The 18,372-nt window shown below is 33.9% G+C and overlaps 2 protein-coding genes across 2 annotated transcripts; both read right to left on the bottom strand.

The window, feature by feature from the left end:
• Positions 1-9,937: 9,937 nt before the first annotated feature.
• On the bottom strand, positions 9,938-11,595 carry LOC111986457 (probable xyloglucan endotransglucosylase/hydrolase protein 10). The gene is made up of 4 exons (XM_024018094.2): positions 11,398-11,595; positions 11,207-11,307; positions 10,929-11,122; positions 9,938-10,548 (listed from the first exon to the last, which is right to left on the bottom strand). The coding sequence occupies exons 1-4, from the start codon at positions 11,582-11,584 to the stop codon at positions 10,146-10,148; spliced, it is 885 nt and encodes a 294-aa protein (XP_023873862.1). The 5' UTR covers positions 11,585-11,595; the 3' UTR covers positions 9,938-10,145.
• A 3,061-nt stretch (positions 11,596-14,656) lies between these two features.
• LOC111986472 (MDIS1-interacting receptor like kinase 2-like) lies at positions 14,657-18,134 on the bottom strand. The gene is made up of 2 exons (XM_065761429.1): positions 15,657-18,134; positions 14,657-14,932 (listed from the first exon to the last, which is right to left on the bottom strand). The coding sequence occupies exons 1-2, from the start codon at positions 18,132-18,134 to the stop codon at positions 14,657-14,659; spliced, it is 2,754 nt and encodes a 917-aa protein (XP_065617501.1).
• Between the last annotated feature and the right edge of the window lie 238 nt (positions 18,135-18,372).

An 18,372-nucleotide genomic window follows, 5' to 3' on the forward strand; every position in this document is an offset into this window, starting at 1 on the left:
ACTGGGCTAAACCCATTGGGCTAATCTAATCTAAGCTATACACTAACATCCCCCCTTAAACTCGAGGTGGCAAGGAGGAAGCCAACTGGAGTTTGGATATAAGATCTCGAAGACGACCAGGCGAGTGAGACTTGGTGAAGATATCAGCAGGCTGGTCAGCAGAGGAGATGGAGAACAACTTGAGATTTCCTTTCTTAAAATGCTAGCGAGTTATGTGGCAGTCGATCTCAATGTGCTTGGTGTGTTCATAGAAGACATCATTATGAGCAATATAGATAGCACTACGATTGTCACAATAAAGAGGGGTGGTAGTAGGCTGTGGAGCATCCATGTCAGCTGAGAGCCAGCGAAGCCAAACAAGCTTTCAGGTGGTATCGGCAAGGGCATGATACTCAGCCTCAGTACTAGAACAGGAAACCACATCCTGCTTTTTGCTACGCCACGAGACAAGAGAAGTACCCAACAAGAAACAAAAACTTGTGATAGGACATTGATCAGTCGGATCACCTGCCCAGTTCGCATTTGAATAAGCATGAAACTCGAGAGAAGACCGAGAGGAGTAGTGAAGACCATGATAAAGTATGTCCTTGACATATCAAAGAATCCAAAGAACGGCAACATAGTCAACAGAACGAGGGGCATCCATGAACTTACTAACCATACCCACGACATGGGAAATATCCGGACGAGTTACAGTGAGATAGATCAGACTACCAACCAACTGACGATAGCGAGTATCATCGGATATAGGTTCATCATCCAAGGGTGTGAGTTTTGCATTGTATTCCAAGGGAGTAGAAACAGTCTTGTTGTCGGTGATACTAGCTTTGGAGAGAAGATCATAAGCATATTTAGCTTGGGAGAGATAGTATCCATCAGAAGATGAGGTAACCTCAAGCCCAAGAAAATAGCTGAGAGTGCCCAGATCTTTCATCTCAAAATGCTGACTAAGGAAGTACTGAAGAGAGCAGATACCTGCAGAATCATCTCTAGTAATAATCATATCATCAACATAAAAAATAATAAGAGTGATACCAGTAGAGGATCTTCAGACAAAGAGAACAGTGTCATGAGGACTCGAAGTGAAACCCTGCTGAGCAACAATTGAGCTAAACTTTTCAAACCAAGCTCGAGGAGCCTGTTTGAGACCATAAAGAGCACGACGAAGGCGACAAACTTGACTGCCTGAGTGTGGATAGCCAGGGGGTGGCTACATGTACACTTCTTCTTGGAGGTCTCCATTGAGGAAAGCATTCTTCACATCCATTTGATAAAGAGGCCAATGACGAACAGCAGCCACAACAATAAGACATCTCATAGATGTAAGGCGAGCAACAGGAGCAAATGTTTCCTCATAATCAATGACATACTCCTGAGTAAAGCCTTTAGTAACGAGGCGAGCCTTGTACTGTTCAACAGATCCATCAGCCTTGGTCTTGATCTTGTAAACCCACCTACAACCTACTACAGACTAACCAGGAGGCAAATCAACCATATCTCAATTATGATTCTTATGAAGGGCATCTAGTTCTTCATTCATAGCTTGCTACCAAAGAGGGTCAGTATGAGCCTCACGATAGGTGTGAGGTTCATACAGGGTGGCAAGAGCAAAGAAGCAGTGATAATTAGTAAGATAAGGGGGAGGAATGCTTACCCCAGTGGAACGATGAAGTTCAGTACCAACAGGAGACTCAAGTGAGGGTGGTGCCACAGGATCCAAGACAGGCGGGTCATATGCCAAGGATAGAACCGGAGATGAGTCGTCTGGAGAGGCAGCCGATGTTGAAGAATCCTCCACAAGGTTAGGATAGAGAAGGAGGAAAAGATCAGTAAAAATGGGAGACTTCGAGGAAGAGGACGCAGGGAATTGTTAAAGACTTGTGAAAGGACGATGTTCCCAAAACTCAACATGATGGGAGACACGAAGGCAATGAGAAATGGGATCATAACAGCGAAACCCCTTTTGAGATACACCATAACCAAGGAAACAACAGAGACGAGCACGAGGTTGGAGCTTTGTTTGTTTATGAGGAGGAAAAGAGACAAAACAAGCACAACCAAAAACCCAAAGAGAGGAGTAGTCAGGGGTAGAAAGTGTTAACAATATAAAGTGAGAGAGAGAATGACAGAATAGTCTTTATATTGTGTGTAAATAATAATGTACAATAGAGAGTCTTATATAGGCTGGGCATGTGTGCAATACAAGCAATATAAGTAACCTACAAATACAGTATACTAGGCTAAGCCCATTGGGCTAATCTAATCTAAGCTATACACTAACAGAAAGAAATTGAATTTAGCTTATCTCTAGTACTTTTATAAGAAATTCTAGTTAAAAAAGTACTCTTTTATAAAAGTACTTAAGGTAAGCCAAATCCTATGGTTGGATCAAATGGTTTTTGTTAGGTTCTAAAACTTTAGAATAATTGACGAACTGTGAGTACAAACTTGTCTAGATATAGATTCATAGATCTATAGGTTGGATTAGACAATGCTCAGTGTGTTACAAGTCAAAACACGAGAACATACAAGCTGCATAAAGAAGAATTTGAAACATGCCAGGTTCGATCGATTGAAAGACAACTTTGACCAATCGAAACATGGGTCTGCAGAATTTTAATTAAGCCTAACTACTCATTAACCCCATTAAGTGATTAGGTTTCAAATCTATTTCACATAGTATTTAAAGGAAATTCTAAGACACGTTTTGAGATGACTTTAGAGATGCTCTTGTGAGATCTAAAAGGTATTGTGTCTTCTTCTATCAAAGTCACTACCAGAAATCATTCTCATACCATTAGAACCTGTAGATTTGAAGTTGCTACAACAAGATCAACAATTACTGATGATCTAAACCTTCAAGGGTGGTCTTGGAGTCACAAACTGAAGAGTTTGTGTTGCTAAACCTTTGAGTGGGATCTCAAAGTCACAAATATGGGTGATTATGCAAAGCAAATCCAAAAAAGAGAAGGAGTCCGTAGATTCGGAGCTTGCACGTGATCGTGTCAGTAAATTACTACTAGAGGTAACAATAGATTTAGGGTTAAATCTGATTGTAAAAACTTCGATTCTCTATAATGGATTTGTTTTACTTTGAGGATAGCTAAGTCAAAATTCAAATCCTCCTCAAGTTTTTACCTTAAGATGATTTGTTTCATTAGTTTTTTTAGGTCATCATATCGTGATGTTCTTTATTTTACGTTGTTGTGCATGATATGATTTATTATTATTTAACTTAGATCTGAATAATTTATTCAAGTAACTACTTGGCTAATATATTAGGTTAAACAATATGTTTTAAGGGGTCTAAACAAACAAATAGTTTTGAATCTATTGAAGTGGGAATGAAAGAGACTAAGAGACCAATTAGTTTTTTGGTGTAGGTGGAGATTGAACTCTAAATCTCTTATTCAATTATCAGAAACTTTGAGCTAATTGGAACCCACATATATATTGACTTGGTGTGTGTATGTATATATATACATACATACATAAATATATATATATATATATATAACTTCTTTCTTGCGTTAAAGTGTGCACTAATCTTTAAATAAAAATCTTGATAGTGCCGCCTCCATATTTCATTTGAGGTTTTGCAATTTTTTTACGTGAATTTTTCAAATCTTTGAACGCATGGATGAAGTCAATAACAGTGGGTAGATTGTCCCTCCAATTTTTTGTTTCATCAAGCTCCTTTGACTTCGAGTTTGAGAGAAGCAATACTTTTGGAAGATAGAGCCAGAATATTTTTCCAGGGGTTCAGGGTAAAATAAATGTAACAAAATTTTTAAATAAAAAGATATATGACTTAAAAATATTTTATTTCATAAATTAACTTTTACTTAAAAAAATTTTGTTTTTACATGGTCTTAGAATCTTTCTCTTTTCTATTCACAGTTAAAGATCATCACTAAAAATCTTTACTTTCCATTTTGTTACAAAACTTTGCTTTTACATGTTTTATGCATTGGTGAAAACGCACATTCCATAGCTACTGGGTCAATTTGGATTGAACTTATTATTATTGAAACTGAAAACTGAAAACACTGTAGCAAAATAATTTTTAAATGTGTGAATAGTACCGTGAGACTCATTTTTAATATTTTTTAGTGCGTGAATAGTGCTGTGAACAGTGCATGAACAATATTTTTTGTCCCTTGTACAGTGAACCCATGTGATGTTACTGTTCACGTGCAGGAAAAAAAAAATGTTGAAATGCAGACGCAGGATTCAGTTGAATCCAAACACATACACTGCTTCCTATTAGTTACTGTTGAAATAGGAAGATAGCTTTAGGGTCCGTTTGGATACAGCTGAAAACTGAAAACACTGTAGCAAAATAATTTTTAAATGTGTTAATAATGCCGTGGGACCCATTTTTAATGAAAAAGTTGTTAAAAAGTGAGATTTGTGGGACCTGTGAACAATGCATGGTGCACTGTTCACTGACTGAAAAGTCAAATAATGTGGCTACAATTCATGGATGCCGCATTACACTTGAAACGCGTGGGAAAAAAAAAAGAAAAAAAAAAAAGAGCAAAACTTGCAAAACCCAAAACGCAGACTTGTTATCCAAACGCTCACTTAGTGAATCTTTGAGCCTTTTTAATGGGTTCAAATTAATATATGTTTTAGAATTTGAGACAAAGGATTAACAGTTTCTGAATCTTAAACACTATTTCCCTTCAAAATCCGTGTCAATTGTAGATGATTTTCTCATTAGTTAATTACCTTTTTATACAGATTAATTAGTTACATTTTGAAACCTAAATATTAAGTTTTATGAATTAATTATAAAGATCTTTTTAAAGTATAAAATATGACCGTGTGAACAATGAAGGATATTCAGCAAAGCAAAATTTTTATTTCATACCATTATTGCCAGATATATATATATATATATATATATATATTATATTTGAGTGTTATATAATATAATATTACATAAATTTTAGTAGGGTTGGGTTCGAGTTACACTTAGTGGTATAACTCTAAGAAATGTTATGCTACCCAATAACTTATTATTAAATTCATATTTTGAAAATACAACTGTTGAATTACATGTTCTATATGTTCTTAACATGCATGCCAATTGGATATAATTTACCATTCGATCCATAAACTCATCTTTTATGCATTATTTTAAACTACAAAAATTTGATTTAAATAATTGATTGATGACATGGCTATTAATCTTTAATCATCTTGACATTTTGCAAGTATGGAGAATATATGAAGATAATGTAATCTGATGGTAGATTTGTCAAAATTTACGTCCAATTAAGAAATATAGAATTACGTACACCAGGTGTAATTTGAACCCAACCAATTTTAGTGTATCTTTAATATTTCGACAACCTACTATAAATAATTATTAAGAAAAAAAAATAAAAATAAAAAGTAATCAATATCGTTTCACCGAAACAAAAAAACCAAGGCATTGATTTAGTAACTTCAAATTTGTAAATTAAAAAGACACACACAGAGAAAGTATCTCCTAAAACGATCTCATGAAACCAATGTTTCACTGACTCATATGTCTGAGTCAATAAGATATTGGTCTCATGAGACCAATGTCTCACTAACTCATATGTCTGAGTTAGTGAGACATTGGTCTTATGAGACTGTTTCATACAAGATTTTTCCAAAACACATATACTAGGTTTTTGGTATGGTTGAGAAGGGCTGGACAAAAGACATCATGACAGGGTGACTGGCATTTTACGAGCATAGATCATCTAGCTAGTGGGTAAGGAGCTGGCGGCAAGGTGACAACGATGGTCAAGGGCCGCTCAAGGCAACAATGCAAGTGGCGACTCGGCGGCGTAATGAGACTGGTGTATACAGTTATGCATTAGACATATTTGGGTTTTCTCTTTTTTGATAATTAAGGATTTCTTAAAGAAGAAAGTTTTGGTTTGCATATGTATATATACATACATATCTATCAAATGTGTTTTATTAAAGTAGAAAAAGGTTTTGTATTAGGATTTTGGAAGGACAATGGAAGGACAATGGAGTATTCACGTCCCCAAAAAAAAAAAAAAAAAAAAAAAATATCGGAATCCCATCCACCATGAACCTACAAGGAGCAAAAAATTGTAAAAAAAAAAAAAAAAAAAAAACAACTTCAATAATAATAATAATAACCTAAGGGGAAAAAATGGTCACTTGCAACGTGCTAGATATATTAGGTATCTGAACAACAATCATACTTTCATAACTTCAGGGTTTTTCTTTTTTTCTTTTTCCTCTACAACTTAATTTAATTACTTGGTTTGATGAATTAACTACACCTAATAAAAAATTTAAGAAAAAAAAAAGTATTCCATTTGTTAGTTTTCTGGTGAGGTTTAAGACTAAAAAATAAAACCTTTTTTTTTTTTTTTTTTGAAGATAAAAAAAGATAAAACCTTTTGACATAAGTTGATTAAGTATAAATGAAGTGCAATACTTGAGGTAATATTTGATAAAGTGGCATACATAATTAGGTATATATTCCACAAGATTGAATAAGTATGGAAGTCCTTTGTTGGATCAAACCACAAGTGAATCCTCTGTTCCCGATTTCCAATTCCATCAGAAAAAATATTTGTTTGCAGACCATATGGCTTCCCAATTACATTGCCAAGGAATTCAAAATCTACGTCGTCACGATTATTAACATCGCCTGACTTCAGCTGCATTGCATTGCATTGCCAAAAAAAAGGAAAAAAAAAACCATTATTTATAAGCAATAATACAAGAAAAAAACAAGGGAGATGAAGAAAATATATGCTTACATAGAAGGCCACAACAAGGCCTGCAGAACGACCAGGTCCTAGTTTGATTTGCATGTCGAATTGTCCAAATAAAAGCTTCTCCTTCGAAGTGAAAACAGAACCTAGAAGAAACGCAAGAGTGAAATTAAGAGAAAAACATTGAAAGGATTTGCAAGTTCAATGTGTTTAATATATTTTTCAAGTACCTGAATCATGGTCAAGCGACAAGGTTCTAAATCGGCCATCGGGAGAAGTATAAACATGGTTAGGGGGATATTCTATAATGAAATCCTGGTTATAGTTCCCTGAAAAAAGAGTTGCTACTGAAATTTTAAACAAGTTTAAGGTAACAAGGGCAATAAAGATGATTTGTCTGTGACAATTCTTCATGGTGATTTTGATTTTTTTTAATATAAATTGTGCTATGAGAATGGTAAGAATATGGTGGGATAAGCTATATATATAGGTCATGCGTGGGAGGAGAGTGCAAATATGAATTTTAGAGTGGAAAGTCAAATTAAACTACCCCTAAGACACAGAATTGACTTAATTTTGTTAGCCTAAATCATTGGATAAGCTCAAACTTCATGTTGTAACAGCTAGAAGAACATATCTTGAGTCAACCTTGAAAATTTTGGTAACTCTTCAAAGGAGATACCAAATTTGGAGAACATCCCTGCATGCAATTATGTTAGGACACTTCCAGCAATATGAATGGTGGACTTAATCACAAGATTAGCACCTCAATTAAAATTACATCTCATCAACCCATAGAATTTAATGTCCAATAAATTTAAATATTCTTCATCTTAAATTATATTTTTAGATACTTATGGTTTGTTTGAAATTTGCTTATTTTACTGAAATTGAAAACTTTTTGCTAAAAGTACTGTAGATAAAAGTAAAAGTTAGCTGAAATAATATAGTGGGACTCATGAATAATATCAAAAAGTGCAGTGAGACCTATGAATAGTAACAAAAATAAGCTGAATAGTAAAATAAGCTGGTTTTTTAATTTTTGCCAAACACACACTCAAATGAAAATTAAGATTTTTATTAACTTTTAATCTTGGATTTTTTTTTCTCCTTAATTTCTGTAATATAACTTAGATACTTAGGTAAATGGCTTTAAACCCTTTTTTTGGGCCTTATGGCCTTATATAGTTACCAACCCTAAATCAACCTTGCAATGTCTAACCTAACCTCAAACACTACTGGGGATTGCCGGGAATCATTGAGAACTATTGCGCCTTACCGAATCAACTCACACATTTTAAGTTGAATTTTCTAGATTGAGTGCTGCAATGGTTTTAAGGACCTTGGAGACAAATTAAAGCGGGTTTGGTTTTTGTATAAGTGGTTGTGTGTACTTGGAGTAAGTGGGAATTTATACACTAATCCCATTTGTTTTTTCTATATTCATTGATGAACATGAAGCTACTTTGATGTTCCTTCTCGTTAAATTCTAATATGTATTATTGAGATTCTCTGTACAGATTCTCGTTGATGCTTATGACCCCTAATCTCATATTACTTTCCTATAATAGATTTGTAAATTCCATGAAATAATCATTTAGTCTATAATATGTTATACAATGTGCAAGATTAAAGTGTGATGATGTAACTCAAAGAAGACATTTTATCATAGTTTTGACAGCCTTTAGATTGAATATTGATCGATCAAACATTAGGTTTCGAAAGCATTCAAGCGCATCTCAAATCTCAATCGATGAAAATAGGATTTTTTTTTATCGCTATTTAATAGTAGTTTCATCAATCATCGTGAACAGAAACTCTTTTAAGTATTTTAACTAAAGTCTTGGTTTTAATACCTTACTTGCATAACATCTATAAAGCACATTATAAATTTGAATTCATGGGGATTAGAAAGACTACAGTCATGCACCTTACAAATAAATATTCCAAACCTAGCTAATTTGTTCAATCCATGAGTTCAGAAAGACAACATTGATAACGAGGCTGCTCCCATATTGATGATCATGATTGAAAACAGAGTCTATCAACCTAGTGCATCATTGAGGTGATCAAATCTTCAAAGAGGGTCCTTGGATTTGCTTAGAGGTTCTGGTTATAAGCACCGATGGTCCGTTTGTGAAGGTTCCAAATACAAAGGGTTCAGACCTTCTGAAAATGATGGGTCGCATTAGTAAGTTCATTTACAAGTTGTAATGTCTAGGAAAAGTGTCTTTAACTAGATTGTAACTTCTATTAATTAATATAATTGATTTCCTTGTTTGAGGTGCATTGCCCAACGGGTGTTTTTTCTTTGGTGTTATTTTCTATTGGTTTTTCACTTTGTTACCACTTTTATGAATCATCGATTGTTTCTTCCTTTTCCTATTTGGTACTTGAGTGGTTGTGACTATTACAATTGTGATCTCATAATTAGCATAATTTGTAAATAATTGATTACTCATAGCGTAATCAATTGGGATTGGGAGTCAAAACTTGTATTTTCAAGGATTATATAATTAGTGATGTGGAGGTTGGGGTGTTGTGGTTAGATGTTGTGATATAATGGGTTGATGATTATTTATTTTCAATGACCCTACTCGTGGGAACAATTTGTGGATGTGACACAGGACATGAGATCTTGAATTATTATAATTGTGACAATGTGCATATTACTTGCTATCCATATAATTTGAGCATTCATTTTTGGATATATATTTATCGTTCTCTCTTTGTTTTTCCTTAGTTTTTACATTGTGATTTATTGAATTTATTGTCTCATTGTTTCCTGAGATTATTTGGCTGTTTTCCAGATAGAATGATTGACCATGCAATTTTGATTTTGAGACTAAATTTGTTTGCTTTGCAGATTTCTTATTTGGGGTTGAATATTGACATTTTGAATTGAAATTTTTAGAAAGTCCATAAAAGGGGTGAGTATTCCTGCCCATAAAAGGAGTGCAAAGAGAGTACTTAAAGGGTGCTGGTGAAGACAATTCAATGATTAGAAGTGAAAATTGTTTAGTCTAACTCATGATAGGAGAAGTTTAGAGATCTCATCATTTGGTTTTGAAATATCCTTTAATTTGCAAGTTGTTAATCAAACCCGGTGAACTATTAGAGATTCTAAGATCATATACCTCGAGCCTCATCCATCTAAAAGGTTGCTTTACTTCTAAGGATAGAGATACTTTAACAAATTGAACTTAACTATAAAACTTATTATATATATGATTATTAAGTTAATAAATGATATAAAGTAAAAGAATAGAAAATCTCTCCACATGAAGTAAGCTCGAAGTATGTTCATCACGTAGCTAAGCGAAGCCAATCAGCCAAGAAAAAAGCCGTGTAGGAAAGGCTACAAATAGAAGTATGCCTTTGCCTTTGCCTTTGCCTCATTTTTGGTCAATACTTAGGAAGAGAACACTCCTTGGGAAGTTTGTCTTGGAATCTCTGGTTATCTTGGCAATAATCATAAATCAAGTGGTACTTTCTGACCCATTTGAAATACCTTTTTTGCGTAGATGTTAAGCTACTAAACCTTTCCTTGTTCCACCAATTGGTAGAACTATCTGCCCTACAAAATCTTGCATTTCCTTTCCAAACACAGGCATCAATTTTGTAGTTCCCAAATGAAGCTAAGAAGGGGCCCTTGGACCAATCAATTTTGTCGCGGCCACCATTTGTTGCCCAGCTGTCACCATTCCATAGGCTGATTTTAATGCTCATAGGTTGCCACCTAGGAAACCCAACTCCCTTGTCTGCATGGTTTCTGTACACTCTTATGGGAATCCAATCCACCATGAACCTACGAGGAACAAAAAAAAAAGTTCTTCAAAATTGATACAACTTTTTTTCCCTTTTGTAACAAATTGAAGACCATTAATTCTCAAGCTTGCAATAACAAAACTTAGAAGTTCATGTTGTGTTCACTTGTACTGTCCGGATGTTATTTACACCAACCTAAAATTTCCAAATACTTTTCACATATATGATAAAAATAGTATTTATCATCAATAAAACTAAATATATCTTCAACGATTAGTTTTCTACTAGTTTAAAGTCTTTTAGAAAAATTAAAATACTTTTATATTGGTATTGCCATCAAATTTCAATAAGGAGATGAAGCTAGCTCTAATATGAAAATACTGCAAAACCATGATTGTGAATCTTTATAAACTGGCTTACACAATTTGGTGAAGGTTCCACAGGATCGAATACGTGTGGAAGTCCTTTGTTGGATCAAACCATAGATTAATCCTTTCTTCACGGTTGTCAAAGCCATCAGCAAAAACATTTGTTTGAAGGATATATGATTTTCCATCCACATTTCCAAGGAACTCAAAATCTAGCTCGTCACGGTTAGGTTGATCAGATGTCAGCTGCAATACACAATGCAAAAGCATTCATGAAAAGCAATAATACAATAGAAGAACACAACATGTGAGGAGAAAAAGGTCACATACATAATAGGCCACGACAGTGCCAGCCGAATCACCTGGTACTAGTTTGATTTGCATGTCAATTTGTCCAAACAGAAACATCTGGTTCGAAGAAAAACCAGAACCTAGACAAAACTCAAAAAACAAAAATGAGAAGCTAAAAAATTGAGAGGGAGTTGCAAGTTCAACATGCACAGATGTATTTCTCAAGGTACCTGATTCTTGGTCAAGCTTCAAGCTTCTTGTTTGACCATCAGAAGAAGTGTTTACATGGCTAGGAGACCATATAACAAAGAAATCCTTATTGAAGTCCCCTGTAGAAACAACAGAAGCGACTGAGTTTTGAACCATTTCGAGCACAAGAAGCCCAATAAGGGCGATTAGTTTGTGGTTATTGTTCATGGTTTCTGAGTTTTATCAAATTAGTGTCAAAAAAGAAGCTATATATAGGTATTGCATTTAGGGGAGGGGGTGAAATTGTGAATAGAACAAAGGAAAGTTTTTGTTTAAGCAAGAATATCTTTAGAGGGAAGCAAAGGAATGTTTGGCAGTTACATATTAAATAATTAGCTTCTCGTTAGTGTTCTCATTACAATGAAACTAACATTGTAAACATTGTTGATCAAGTTATTTTGGATGACAAAGAATATCTTAGTCAGCTTAATTTTGCTTTTCGAATTATAATTGTACAAGTTTTCTTACTTCCTTTAAGTACCATGCAGAATATTGTTCTTCTCTTGTACTTACCATAATTCATATAAAATGCAATTGAGGCACTAGCTTTAACCCTGCCCATCAACCAATTAAGTGTTTAATTCACACCAACTTTGTTGTGTAACTATTAGTTTATTTTGTTTTTATACAATTTTTTAAAACATCACTTATCAAATTTAATACAAGTAATATACTTTCAGCAAAAAGTAATCACTAAGAAGTTAAAATAAATTTATGCCAAACAGACGCTAAAAAACATAATCAAATCGTCTCAAAAATTTGCTCTCCATTAATGCTATGTTCACTTGCTTAATGCACTCAATTAATAGTCAATTCTGAATTCACATAAGGAGATTTATAATTATAGACAGTGGTTTTAATTAAAATTAATTATTGTAAATATCCCAAGCTTTGGACATACTCTTTAGGCTTTATCAATAAGAGCCTGTTTACCTTTCGGGTTAGCCGAAAGTATAGAAAAGTAATAAACTGAGTAGAGTTTCGCTTTCTTTTGTGCTTTTCTTTTCAGGATAACTTGGTCATTCAAGCTTCCCTTTTGTAATCTTTCGATTGGAGGACTTTAAGCTTATTCCTTCCCTTCTTTTGTAGGGCTAGTTCCTAGTTATGAATTTGGTTACGTTCATTTCTGCCCCACCACAAATGTCGACAAGCTCAAATAATTTAACACAAAAGTAAACTCGTGGGCCTTGCCCGTGACTCTTGCAAACCGTGTCGTATATATTCTGTTGTTGTTCTTAATAATTTGGAAGCTCCAGCTGGGAAGTTATTTTCTTTGGCATTCAATAATGCATACAAATTCCAGAAAATTAATTAAATAATGCATAAAAATTTGGATATATTTTAAAAAACTTCTTATGAAAAAAAATAAATAAATAATTTTTTTTACATCTTTTTATATTTTATATTATAGTAGTATCAAAATTTTCTTAAAATAATATATTAACAAATTTCATATATGCATCCGTTAATAGAACTATAATGATATTGTTGAGTTCATGCAAAACTGAAAGGCACTGTTTAGAATATACAGTGTCACACTGTCAGTTCAACATTTATGCCCGTACCAAATATTTCCAAATGCAAAAGCAAAAGTTGGGACAATTCTATCTTTTATTATCCGTGGTAATCAGTGAAACCATATATAAATTGAACCTTTTTTTTTTTTTTTTTTTTTGGTCCTGTGATAACAGAAAGCATATGATAGCATAGCAATCCTAGTACCTAGCTAGGATTAACCCTTGTAATTATTATGATCATTATGGACTACCTTCAATAGCAAGATTATAATAGTATGGCAATTGTAGTACCTAGAATTAACCATTATGATTATTATGATGATTGTGTACTTTCTTCGGAAGCAAGCTGAACAGAATTAAAGCATAATGAACAAAATATAATTGGTTTTGCTCATCTTTGTAGGAGAGGGAGCTTACTGTAGCTTCAATCCAACTTCTAATCATTATCCATAGAACCTCATAAAGATAAACGGATGAAGAGGTCACTTAGATAATATAAGATCTCTAGAAACAGAGGAAGGTGTCTGATTTTCACAAAAGCATTATATAGTTTTTATCATAGTTTTACATACAAAAGCATAAATTCATAATCTACAATTAAGAAATTATCAGAAACAGGGGAATTTACCTGAATTTTACTTCATGAAATTTGATTTCTTCAAGAATTTATGGCACTTTGATTGCCTCCTAAGAGATCATGTACCAGGCCTACTGGTATGGCAAATGTCAGTAAACTAAAATATCTTTGATGGAATTTTCATGCGGCATACAAATCATTAAGTTAATAGAGATCTGGTAGGAATTTGAGAGAAATTAAGGTTAGGGTTAGGTTTTAGGCTTAGCTTGTGATTTTATTCTTTGATTATAAATTTTGTAAATTGATCATAAAAACATGTAATTAAGAACCCTAATTAATAATTTAAATGCCCAATTTCATGAGCCTTGAAGGATTTATTAAATAATTACAATTCTAGGGTTAGGATTTTTTTACAAATTAGGGATTCTGGTATTCTAAACATTGTTGTGTGAAAATGAATGCTTAAGTATGAAATTTAGAATCCTGATTAAAGTTTATAACTCCTGATTAGGTCATATTACGGTTGGATTAAGTTTAAATAAGAAAAGTGCGTCTTTAAGTACTACATTTATATTACCACCGCATGTTCTTGGTGCGATAGTCATTTTATAAATATAAGTGTTTGTAGGATGTGGGGGGCAAAGACCGGAGTTCAAGTCTCCAGGAGGAATCTTCACACATATATACACTTAGATTAAGCTAGAATAGATCCTATCTTGTATCAAAAAAAAAAAAAAAATTTATTACATTTATATTTGTATTTATTAATAATTATTATGTTAAATTTGGGTTTGGCAATCTAGTAATGTTTTAACAAAATTAGCCGGAATAATATATAATTGGGAAATCTAATTAATTCTACGAAATGTTTTAGAGGGAGTTTCTTTTTCCCTTGCCGACTACTAGCCTAAAATTCTTGTAAAATTAGGTCTGTAGAAGAGTTGCGTTGTCTGTGTATTTGAAAATCAGCTTTTGCGTGCCTACACAGCATCAAATCTTCACTCCGTTAGAAAGAAGTATTCTTTATGATGTTATATTGATGGAATTTTCAAGTTTCAACCCCGTATGTATGCTATCTTGCATTACAATTAATCTTGCGAAAAAAGCGACAATGCAAAAACAAAAAGGATCGAACAAAACCCACTATTATACAGTCACCACTTCACCTAGTGTGATCATGTGCAATGGCTTTACCAAATGTGCTTTCTGAGTAGATATTTCTTGAGAAACTTGTTGCATTGTTGGACGAGATTGTGCGCTAGTGTGCAAGCAAGCAATCGCAATATTTGCAATATGGAGCAAATCACTTGCAACTTCATTTGTAGGAAGTGAAAGGCGTTTGTCCAACAAATCATTCAGTGGCATATTATGGGTTGTAAATGTTGCTGATGGTGATAGAGATAAGATGAGATCTCCTGGATGCTTTCCCATGATTATTTCTAAAGTCAACACTCCAAAACCATAAACATCACACTTTGTATTAATTTCCATTGTGTATGCAAGCTCTGTCATATATATATAAAAATAAAATAAAATAAAATAAAATTAAAAAAAAAAAAAAGAGTCATGGTAACACCTTTAAAAAAAAAAAAAAAACAAAACAAAAAAAAAAACAAAACAAAAAAAAACAAAAACAAAAACAAAACAAAAAAACAAAAACAAAAACAAAAAATCAAAATTGTTTTAAGAATATCTTAATTTAGGCATCAAAAATCAACTGCTCTTCATACATTAATTTATTGTTCAAATCACAGGACTCTAATTACTCAATCCATTTTTAATATTTCCGTAACCAATATATATATATATATATATCCATTTTTACTATTTATACAATCTTTTACTTAAGGATGAGACAAATGATTTTTATTTGATTCAACGATATCTAGTTAAATCTTGTAAATTTTCAATCATATGAAACTTCCTTGGTTAATGACTTCAACCATCATTTGACCTGAGCTAAACTAGATTTAACAAATTGGAAGGATAAGTAGAAAATTCTTAATATCTTGTTGGTTTGATTGGGAAGAATTTCAAATCACACTAAACATAAATCTGTGATTACAAAATACCAATTTCTATGATGTAAAAAAATATTTATCACAAATTGTTATAGTTAGATCATAGATAACAAAAAGTGACTAACCTGGAGCCATGTATCCATAGGGCCAGCAAGTGTAGTCCAGTTGGAAGAATCGGGCTTCAAAAGTCTAGCAATGCCAAAGTCAGATATATGAGCCTCATACTCTATATCTAGTAAAACATTCTTACTTGATATATCACGATGAATGATAGGAGTTGAGCAATCATGGTGCATATAGGATAAAGCATTTGCCACACCTTTGATAACATTCACTCTCTTAATCCACTCAAATGCTTTTGCTCGTTCCTCATTTTTTAGTAACTGTAACAAACTTCCTCCTTCCAAAAACTCATAAACCAAAAGTGAGTGGCGTGGATGTGCACAAAAACCATATAACTTTACAATATTCCGATGTCTTATTTCTGTTAAGGCATGAATTTCACTTATGAAGGCTTTTTGATTGAATGTCTCACCACTAGGGAGTGAGTGAAGTTTCTTCACAGCAACGACTTGACTTGTTGGCAACTCAACTTTGTAAACACTTCCGGACCCTCCTAGTCCAATGCAATATTTGGAACTAAATTCCTCTGTGGCTTCGATGATGTTTTCGTACACCATTTTCCCATCAAAGCTCCATATGGCAAAAAGATCATCATTTTGTGTGCTTGTTAGCTTGTTTTCTATCTTCATCACTCTTTGGCTACATTTATGTGAAACTTGAAATGTGATAAATATAAGAAACAAAGTGCCCAAAAGAGGGACTAAAATTATTATCACATAATTGTTACCCTTTCTATGTAAAGGATTATGAATCATTTGTGGGCAGGCCTTCAAACCAATGACATTACCGCACAAGCCCTTGTTATTTTGAAATGCTTCATTTGGAGCATCGCGAAAGGCTTTTAAGTTGGGAATAGGACCCTCTTGGTCATTGTAGGATATATCAATAGATGTCAAGCTTGAAATATCATGAAAAGTTGATGGGATGGAACCAGAGAGATTATTGTGAGAAATGTTCAATATTTCTAACCGTGGCAAGTCTCCAAGCTGTGGTGGTATCTTTCCTATCAAGGCATTCATGCTCAGATCAAGATTTTCAAGAGAATTAAGTCTACCTATTTCAGAAAAAATACTTCCCTCAAGTATATTTCTACTCAAATTTAAGAATAGTAAATTTGAGCAATCCCCAAGTTCTTTGGGAATCAAACCACTTAGATTGTTTCCCGCTAGGTTCAAATTTTTCATCCTAGATAGCATTCCAATTTCTGAAGGAATTTTACCTGAAATTTGGTTATCACTCAACAGAAGTGTGATCAATGACTTTAGGCGCCTTAGTTCCACTGGAATCTTTCCCATTAGATGATTTGATGAGAGATCAAGCTCAACTAGCTGAGTTGCCCCACTAAGCTCGGGAGGTATATTGCCTGAAATTTTATTGTTGGAGACTTTCAGGCTTGTCAAATTGTGGCACTGCCCCCACTTTGATGAAAGCTCACCATAAAGATTATTATAACTCAAATCCATGTAGATCAAGTTCCGGTAAATGCTGAAATCCTCAGTTATATTTCCCACTAGTTGGTTTCCATCAAGCCTAATCCTGATTAGAGTAGTGCAGTTTTTCAAACCTTTTGGGATAGGACCTGTAAAATGGTTATTGCTTATGGAAAAATGTACAAGTGATCCAGCATGACATATATATTGAGATAAATGGCCGGTAAATTCGTTGCTACCTAGTACCAAATTTCTCAAATTAGTCAGATTATTAATTTCAGGTGGAATGGAACCACTTAGTTTGTTCACCATCAATTTCAAATCGATGAGCTTAGTCAAGTTTCCAATAGTGGTTGGAATTGAACCAGAAAGTTTGTTGTCGAAAAGGTCAAGCTCATACAATTTACCCAAGTTTCCTATAGAAGTAGGAATGGATCCTGTGAGACTATTTGTGTCCAATGCAAGGGAAAGTAGAGCCCTCAATAGGCCTATCTCGGATGGAATTCTTCCAGAAAGCTGATTGCTAGAAAAATCAAGATAGGAGAGTCTAGAAAGTCTACCAATGCTTGAAGTAATAGTTTCGGAAAGATCATTGTGAGCCAAGTTGAGAAGGGTGAGTTTGGAAATGTTACCAATTTGGTCAGGAATATTTCCATAAAGAGAATTCCTCGATAGATCAATGGCGATGAGGTCGGGAAAGGATGAGAAACTGAGGTTGGAAAGCGTACCTATCAAACCAAAACTCGAAAGGTTTAGACCGGTGAGACTTCCTGCCTCATCGCAGCGAATTCCAACCCATTTGCAGGGGCTGCCTTCACCCCAAGAAGATAGGAGAGTTTGGCTTTGGTTGTCAAGACTAGCTCTCCAATTAAGAAGAGCTTCTGCCTCCTTCCATTCCTTTCCTACGTCTCCAGCAGCAGCAGCCACCAAAGAAGTTGTGGAGTTAGCTAAAGCAAACGCAGCAAAATGGGATAAGGGAACCAATGCAATTGCAATTCTTAACAAGACTTCAAACACTGCGGATAGCTTTTTATCTAACAAGTATGCCATGACTTTGGTAGCTATATATTGAAGAGAATGTGTTTTTTATTTTTTCAGGAGGAATGTGAGTTGTATAAGGGCATGAAGGTTGTGTACAAGGCGGAGAATTAATAGGAAATGAAATATTAAGCAAGAAACAAGCACTTTTTTTTCTTTTTTTTGGTGTAAATTCATTTAGCTAGGACTTTTCGTTTAGGAGGTTGGAAAAGTACAGTACAACTTTTTTTTGTTTTTCGTTTTTCTTGCG

The sequence above is a fragment of the Quercus suber genome, unplaced genomic scaffold, assembly GCF_002906115.3.
Source record: "Quercus suber isolate HL8 unplaced genomic scaffold, Cork oak 2.0 scaffold_412, whole genome shotgun sequence".
Lineage (NCBI taxonomy): Eukaryota > Viridiplantae > Streptophyta > Magnoliopsida > Fagales > Fagaceae > Quercus > Quercus suber.